The 8,626-nt window shown below is 44.9% G+C and overlaps 1 protein-coding gene across 1 annotated transcript; it reads left to right on the forward strand.

Moving 5' to 3' along the window:
- The first annotated feature begins 2,092 nt into the window (after nt 1–2,092).
- On the forward strand, nt 2,093–3,369 carry LOC125541672 (uncharacterized). The gene has a single exon (XM_048705016.2). The coding sequence runs from the start codon at nt 2,274–2,276 to the stop codon at nt 3,195–3,197; it is 924 nt and encodes a 307-aa protein (XP_048560973.1). The 5' UTR covers nt 2,093–2,273; the 3' UTR covers nt 3,198–3,369.
- The last annotated feature ends 5,257 nt before the right edge of the window (nt 3,370–8,626 follow it).

The raw sequence follows: 8,626 nt of genomic DNA on the forward strand, positions 1-8,626 counted from the left end.
TCAAACGGAGTTACGGATAAAAAGATATGATCAAAAGAAGTTTGAATTCAAATTTGATCTAATTCAAATTTTAAAATTTTCAAAAACATGTTTGGGTTGGATTACTGGATAGAGGAGATCATAACGAAGACGTGGGCGTTGGTTTCGTTGGATTTGGACTAACGAGTAAAAAGTTATAGTCGTTTGAAGTACAGGGACTATTCTGTAAATAAAGTATTCACAACTAGGTCCCTGGCCAAAAATAACAGAAAAAGAAAAAGACTAAAAGGCGGACGTTCACTTATATGGTCTAAACAGTGGACGTTCGCTGTTTAATAAAACCTAAAAAAACAGATCTAGTCTAGGTTTTTTTTTAAAAAAACCGAACTTAAAGAAAAGAACCGGGGTCGGTCTATACCGGTTCGCGGTGGTTTGGCGGTTTTCGAGAAAAAAACCGGCGGGCGGCTCGGGCTTGACCGGAGCGGCGGCTAGCTCCGGCAACTCCGGCGACGAAGGCGTCGGCGGCGGGGCGTCGGTAGCGCGGGGCGAGGGTAGCGCGGAGAGCGAGGCGCGGGGCGAGGGGCAGCGCGGGGCGAGCTCCGGCTTGCGGCGGCGGCGACGATGTAGCGTCGGCGGCACGGGCAGCAAGCAGCGGCGGGAGGCGGCGGTTGCGGGGAGGAGAGGGGAGGGAGGGGTCCGGGCGGCGGCTTTATAGGGGAGGGGTGGCCTCGGGAGGCGTGGAGAAGGGGTCACGGGAGGCGTGCCCGGCCGGGACTCGGACGGCGGCGGCGGCGAACTCCCGAGCGGAGTCCCGCTCAGGGACGGTGGCGATGGGCGACGTGGGCTGGGCCGCGGCCTGGCCTGGGAGCTGGGCCGGCCCAGTTTGCGAGAGGAGAAGAATTTTTTTTTAAATAAAGATTTTTTTTTCCACACAAACAAAACGGATAAAAACAAAATAAATAAAATTTTTATATAGACATATAATATATCAAAATTTTCAGAAAAAGATTTCCAGCAACATGGACATTTTTCTAGCATTAAATAAAATACACACAAAATCAGATAATTCAAAGAGTGCTACTGGTCTAATAGAATCCAACAAAAAACATTTTAAAAATACCAAAATGATTTCAAATAAATTTTTCTTCAATTTTCTATTGTAGGGAATCATGTTACCCTATTTTCCATGTATTTTGATTTTGGAGAAAATAATTTGAATAAAACTCAAATAAATCCAAATTGAAAATAAATTCAAAAGAATTTTGAATTTGATCCTTTGAAACTCCCAACTCATATTTCATATAATCTGAAGAAGTCATTTTATCTTCTCTCGTGAAAATCATTGAGTTGCATAAAGTTTAAGAATTGGAAATATTCTCAAATGAAATTCAAATATTTTCAACACCCCTTGTCATTTAATAAATGAAAGAAGTCATGTCATCTTCTCTCCAGGGTTTCGTGATGAAAGAGTATTTGAATTCACGGAGAGCATAAAGGCAAAAATGAAAGTTTGGGAAAGTCCTTTTATTCCCTCATTTAATTTTCAAAAAGTTTCGAATTTCACTCACTTTCAGACAATCAATCAAACATCCAATCAAATCTATCTATTTATTATAACATTCTAAAATTTAGAATTTTGGGATGTTACATCCATCCGGGACACGGCAACTCGCCGCCGCTCTCATCGCTGCCGCTCCTCGTGCCGTCCCCACCTTCGGCGTCCTGCATAACAGAAATCAACCGACGTGAGGAAAAAATTTGAGGCACCTAAGATTTCGCAAAACCGAAATAATTTATGCAGCGATACGTACATAGATAAATCAAAAAGGGCGCTTGAATAGTTGGTTGGTTGGATTATGCAAGAAAGTCCACCTGGGAAACCAGAAGCCGGGCAAACCCGGGGACGGAGAGAGCACCCACGGTAATGGGAGGGATGTTTCGCTAGGGGGGATGCACCCCCGTAACCAGTGGAAGTAAACAAAGACAGTCAAGTACACGTACCAGTCATCAAATTGCCTCCTCGGACTCGCGACGCGGCCAATAGCCTAATACCAGCACCAGCCCGTTCCCAGTTTTCGCAAAACCACTGGCGCCGTCCCGCTCTCCCTTCTTCTTTATATCATCACAATCAATCGCTCCTGGATTGCATAGCTCACATCACATCAATACATCACCACCACCACCACCCTCCTCTCTCCTCTCCCTCCCTCTCTCCTCGTAGACACCTTCTTCTCCTTCTAGGCCTCCTTGCCTGTGCAGGCTCCAGCACGTACACTCAAGGACCGACGACGACGATGCGGCTTAGCTGCAACGGCTGCCGCGTGCTGCGGAAGGGCTGCAGCGAGGACTGCAGCATCCGCCCCTGCCTGCAGTGGATCAAGAGCCCCGAGGCGCAGGCCAACGCCACCGTCTTCCTCGCCAAGTTCTACGGCCGCGCGGGGCTCATGAACCTCATCAACGCCGGCACGGACGACAGCCTCCGCCCCGGCATCTTCCGCTCGCTCCTCTACGAGGCCTGCGGCCGGATCGTCAACCCCATCTACGGCTCCGTCGGCCTGCTCTGGTCCAACAACTGGCAGATGTGCCAGGCCGCCGTCGAGGCCGTCCTCAGCGGCAAGCCCATCGTCCAGGTCTCCTCCGAGGATGCCGCCGCCGACCGGACACCGCCGCTCAAGGCGTACGACATCCGCCACGTCTCCACCTCGCCAGCCGCCGACGGGAGGCTCCACAAGGTCGCCAAGCCGGGTCGCACCCGCTTCAAGCGCGCGTCCTCCGCCTCGTCCCACCACAACCCGTCCAGCGACTCCAACAACAAGCCCAAGCCGAAGCCGCAGCCTCAGACGCGGGCGCCCACGGCGGAAGAGGAGCTGGATCGTCAACACCGCAAGGAGATGGAGGAGGGCGCGTTCCAGCGTGCTCCGAGCCACGAATCCTCCGACAGCCGACACGAGGACCCCGTGGAGCCACACTACCAGCAAGAGGCGTCCGCAGACACGGAGGCCGAGGCGGGGTCGCACGTCAGCCAGGCGGAGCAGGAGCAGGAGCAGAGCACAGAGCCGGCCGCAGAGCACGCGGAGGAGGTCGAAAAGGAGGAGGACGAAGAACTAGCGCTCGAGCTTACGCTTGGATTCGCTCCCGTCGCAGCACGGCCGGCCGGATTTCACCTGAGCGTCCGGACCGCGGCGGAGCCGGCTTTCGTCGGGCTCCGGTTCCTCTAAAAGCACATTTACCTTGTGAAAAGAATATAGAGCTATTTGATGGACTCTTTTACCTTTAATTGGAAAAAAATTAGGTCCGTTAGTTCGTTTTTGTTTCATGGTTGCAATGAGTGTACAGACAATAGCTCCCGCATGGCCAAGATTTTTCCAATAAAAAATGTGTTTTGCTGTCTGTTCTACGGGTGCATTTTGTCAGTCCGGTATGATTGGATCCTGAAATCTAAGCGTTCTAGCTACGGTTCTACGGCTTCCTGCACGCACTGCCCTTGTCAGCTCCAACGTCATTGGAGATCTCTGGTTCTTTTACGTCCGCTCGGTGCTTTCGGATGCTAAAAATGATCGTCTCTACAATGCTACTCCCTCCGTTTCTAAATACATTTTTTTAGAAATTTCAATATAAACTATATATGGATGTATATATACATGTTTTTTTAGAGATTTTAATACAAACCATATATGGATGTATATAGACATATTTTAGAGTGTAGATTCACTTGTTTTGCTTCGTATGTAGATACAATGCTACAATGGCGCCCCACACATCTTGAAGAAGGATGCCATCGGAAGAATTGGATTTTCTGGTTACCAGAAATGCATGATTACATTGCGGATGCTTGCATATGGCACGAGCACAGATTTGTGCGACAAGTATCTCCGGATGTCTACCTTCGATGTCAGAGAGCACGTGCAGAAATGTTATGGTCAGATTTTCTACTATGATGGTCAAGGTGTTTGGACCTTAGTACTTGAGAGAACCAACTGCCGCGGACACCGAAAGACTCTTGGCAATGTCCGAAGCAAGAGGGTGGCCTTACTTGCTCGGATCTCTTGATTGTATGCAGTGGAGATGAAAGAACTTCCCAAAAGCTCTACAAGGGCAATATCAGGGCCATATTAAGAAGCCCAACAACATTCTTAAAGCAGTTGCATCACATGACTTGTGGATTTGATATGCTTTTTTTGACATGTCTGGATCTCACAGACATCAATGTGCTACAACAGTCTCCATTGTTTGCTAGATTATCGGAAAAATAAACTTCTTCTTGCAACTATATTGTCAATGGGCATGAGTACAAGATGGCTATTATCTGGCTAACGGTATTTATCCTTCATGGGCTACATTCGTCAAGACTATCTTTGAGGCAATAGGCCAGAAAAGAAGGAAGGAGCTAGAAATCATGTGGAGAGAGCACTTGGAGTGCTCCAAGCCTGTTTTGCAGTTGTTCCTTGATCTGTTAAACTATGGGACCCGGAGACATTCTGGGAGGTGATGACATGTTGTATGATGACGCACAACATGATCGTGAAGTATGACGGTGAAGATGCTGCCGGTGGTCTAGAATTTGAGAACATATAGGGGATCCTACCCAACTTTCACATCAGAATTTGGCCATATTTGATTAGTTTGTTCAAATGCATCAACAAATTCGCATTGCGCAACTCATGAATAACTCAAGGAAGATTTGATTGAGCATATGTGAATAGTTAAAGGGAGCAACCAGAACACATGTCTGATTTAAATTCAAGTTTGAATTATTTTATTTGAAAATGATTGTACTACTTAAATTTGAACAACTATTGATATGCTATTATTTTGAGCCCCCAGACTTAAAAGAATAATAAAGGAAAACGTTTAGGGGACATATTGCATGCCCGACTTCCGTATCACTGTCCGCGGACCAGTCTGCGGTAAAATGCAATGTACATTTTGGGGGACCGATGTTTTCGATACCCTAAGCTCCTTGACACGTGGCCTCTTGGTTGCTTGGGGTGTGACCAATGGCGGAGATTAGGTTAATTTGTTGGTGGGGCAATGGCAACTTTCTCGACCTAGCTATATATGAAAAGCTCTTCGTCCCAATCTTCGTAGTAGTAAGTCGGGGGACCATAGTTTGGGCTGGTTTTACGGTTTGGGGGGCGACTGCCTAGGGTGGTCTCGCTGAAGCTCTGCCACTTGGTGTGACCTATGGGTGGGTGATACGTTTCCAACGTATTTTTTGATTGTTTCACGCTATTATATTATCAATCTTGTATGTTTGGTATGTCATTTTATATCATCTTTCTGGACTAACATATTAACTTAGTACCCAGTGCCATGGCTCACCTCATATACCGAGTGGAGTTGAAAAAGCTGAAGCGAGAAAAAGTATGATACAGTTGCTTGGTTTGGCACTAAGGTGACTTATGATTTATATTTTATGTTTGGAAGACCGAGCTATGCCATGCTTACATGATTAAATGAGTAGGAATAACATTCTTTTGTACTCTTTATTTTGAAGGGTAATGATTATTTTGTAGCGCTCTTGCATATTATCGTTTTGATATCTATTAAGTCATCGCTTCCCAATATTCATATATACCACAAATTAATTACATGACAAAGACATGTTAGGTAGCATTTCACATAAAAATTCTATTTTTTTTATCATTTGCCTACTCGAGGACGAGTAGGCATTAAGCTTGGGGCAACGTATCTATAATTTTTTTATCGTTTCATGCTATTATATTATCGTTCTTGTATGCTTTATATGCCATTTTATATCATTTTTGTTGACTAACCTATTAACTTAGTGCCTAGTGTCAGTTCCTATTTTTTGCCTATTTTTTGTTTCTCAGAAAAACCATACAAAACGAAATCCAAACACGATGAAACTTTACAGTGATTTTCCTGACCAGAAGAGACGCTAGAAGGTTTTGGGGGAGACCAGAAGGCACCCGAGGGAGCAATAAGCTCAAGGGGCATGCCTCTAGGGAGGGCATCGGTACTTGTGGGGCCCACGAGGCTCTCTTTAACCTAATCTCAGTCATATGAATTCCCTAAAATCCAAAAAAACCCGAAGCGAGACCCAAAACAACTTTATCGCTACCGCAAGCCTCCGTTCTTCCCCGATCCCATCTGGAGGCCTTTTCTGGTACTCTGCTAGTTTCCACAGGACCTATGAGTCCATAGGAGTAGCTAGATGGCTCTCTCTCCCTCTCACTCTCTCTCCCTCTCTCTCTCTCTCTCTCTGATCTTCAATACAAGGATCTCTTTGGAGATCTATCCGATGTAATTCTCGCGGTGTGTTTGTTGGGATCCGATGAATTGTGGGTTTATGACCAGATTATTCATTGAAAATGAGCCTTCTCTGAGATTTATATATGTGTGATTTTATAGCCTTGTATTTCTCTCCGATTATCCATCTTCTTTGGCCAATTAAATTGACTTATCTTCAATAAGACAGGTGCTTGGTAGTATGTTCAATCCCGCGGTGTCCTTACTGTATAACAGGAGGAGTTGAAAGGCACGTATTTGTACTGTTGCTACTAAGGATAAAATGACGGGGTTCGAACATATTAATTGAGATCTTACTTTGTCTACATTATGTCATCTTGCTTAAAGCATTACTCTATTTCTCATGAACTTAATACCTTGAGATGCATGCTGAATAGCGGTCTTGGGGTGGAGTAATAGTAGTAGGCATCAGTAAATTTAACGATCTACTTGTCATGGACGTAATGATTATATATTTATCATGCCATGAAGAATCATCATAACCATGTGCTATTCTGTCAATTACCCAACAGTAATTTGTCTACCCGCCGTTGCTATGCGCATGATAGAGATGCCTCTAGTGAACCTATGGCCCCTGGGTCAATCTTCCATATTTACTAAAACCCTAAATTTGCTCACTGTTTTTATTATCTTTTTATTTTATTTATCTATCAATCACTACTAGATTTAATCCTTGCAATTGGCGAGAACAAGGGGATTGAAAACCGTCTTGCCTTTGTTGGGTGCGAGCATTTGCTTTGCGTGTGTGCAGGTACCGCTTATCTTGTTTGTGTGGTGTCTCCTACTAGTTCGATAAACCTTGGTTCTTAACTGAGGGACATATTATCTGCTAATACTACATCACCCTTCCTGTTCGGGGAATCCCAACGCCTATCACAAGTAGAAGTGGGTCCTCCATGTAGGTGTGCTGATAGTTGGTTTCCGTATTTTAGCTTGGTCGCATGTCCTCGTGGCACTTGGGTATGCCTCCTTCCACACGTGGTGGGCTGCGGTGCTTTCTTTTTCCCTTCTGATTTGGGTGAGGCTAGTGGAAGCGCCGTTCTCTGTCTGAGACAGTCAGGTGGCACTTTTCTCTTCGGTGCCCGCGTAAGGGATGGTGTCTGTCTTCTCTTTGGTGAGAGGGGAGCATCGTGGTCTTCGTTTGCGGGATGGGTTGTTGCTTCTTCGTTGAGGATCGGATCCTATGTTGTTTGTTTCTTCTTTCCCTACATCTTCAGCCCTAGAACCGTGACAGCTGCAACGACATAGTTGTGGGTTCCGCATCATTAGTGGTATGGTGTCACTTTCGTTTCCCTCGCAAATGTTGCTCCAGTTGGATGCATATGTGAGTCTTATTTCCCTCTTTAATAATGTGGGGTTATTTGGATTGCTTGGCTTTGGGATGTGAATTCGACCTTCGGTTGCAGCAACATTGGATTTGGTGACATAGTCTAGGGGCACAAACATGAATGATCCATGGCTTCACCATTGTGAATATCTATTTGACGTTGATGCAATGGATGTGATCTTCGTGTTGGCTGGTATTTCTTATCCTTGTGAGGTAAAAAGCACATTACCAATATTGGAAATATCTCTTCAACAATTGGATCAAACATACAACATATTGCAACTAAACCTGTCCTAATCATACAACTGGAGTTGCCTTATCCAACTGGTCGGTTTGGATCACACCCATGTTTTGGCTGAATTTATTGACAAAACTGCTTCATGTTGTCGAGGTATATTGTAACTGATTCACTGACTTTCACTTATTATGTATTATCCCTAAGGGAAAGGAATGAATGAAAATAATGTGTTGGGTTGGTTTTTAATTCAGAAGATCAGAATTGCATGTTTTTTAGATCATAATTTGGTGTAGCCTTGCTCAATTCTCTTGCTAATAAAGTTATGGTTTCCTATGGTGCTCAAGATGATACACTAAAACATCAATTATTGGGGATTCTTAACATGAAAGAGGCACACAAAGGCAAGAATGCCATGCCATTCTCTATACCAATGGCCCCATTCCGCTTCATGCTCCTTCATGCCTCATGTATTAGATTATTTAAACCTGTTACTGTTGTAGTATTGACTGTTGCCTCCTCAGAAGAATTTGGGCCCAGTGACTAATACGTCTCCAACATATATACTTTTCCAAATACTTTTGCTCTTGTTTTGGACTATAAGTTGCATGATTTCAGTGAAACTAATCTAGACTGACGCTGTTTTCAACAGAACTACCTTGATGTTGTTTTTTGTGTAGAAATACACATTTCTTGGAAATGGATGAAATTTTTACGAAGAATTGTTTTAGAATATATAAAAATACCGACCAAAGATCTGCTAGAGGAGGAACATTAGAGAGCCACAAGCTCCGATGGCGCGCCCCTAGGGG

This window comes from Triticum urartu, chromosome 2A, assembly GCF_056163025.1.
Source record: "Triticum urartu cultivar PI428250 chromosome 2A, HENAU_Tu73, whole genome shotgun sequence".
Classification (NCBI taxonomy): Eukaryota; Viridiplantae; Streptophyta; class Magnoliopsida; order Poales; family Poaceae; genus Triticum; species Triticum urartu.

Excerpts from the sequence above, each read along its gene's own strand:
- LOC125541672 (XM_048705016.2), top strand. The coding sequence starts at position 2,274 with ATGCGGCTTAGCTGCAACGGCTGCCGCGTGCTGCGGAAGGGCTGCAGC.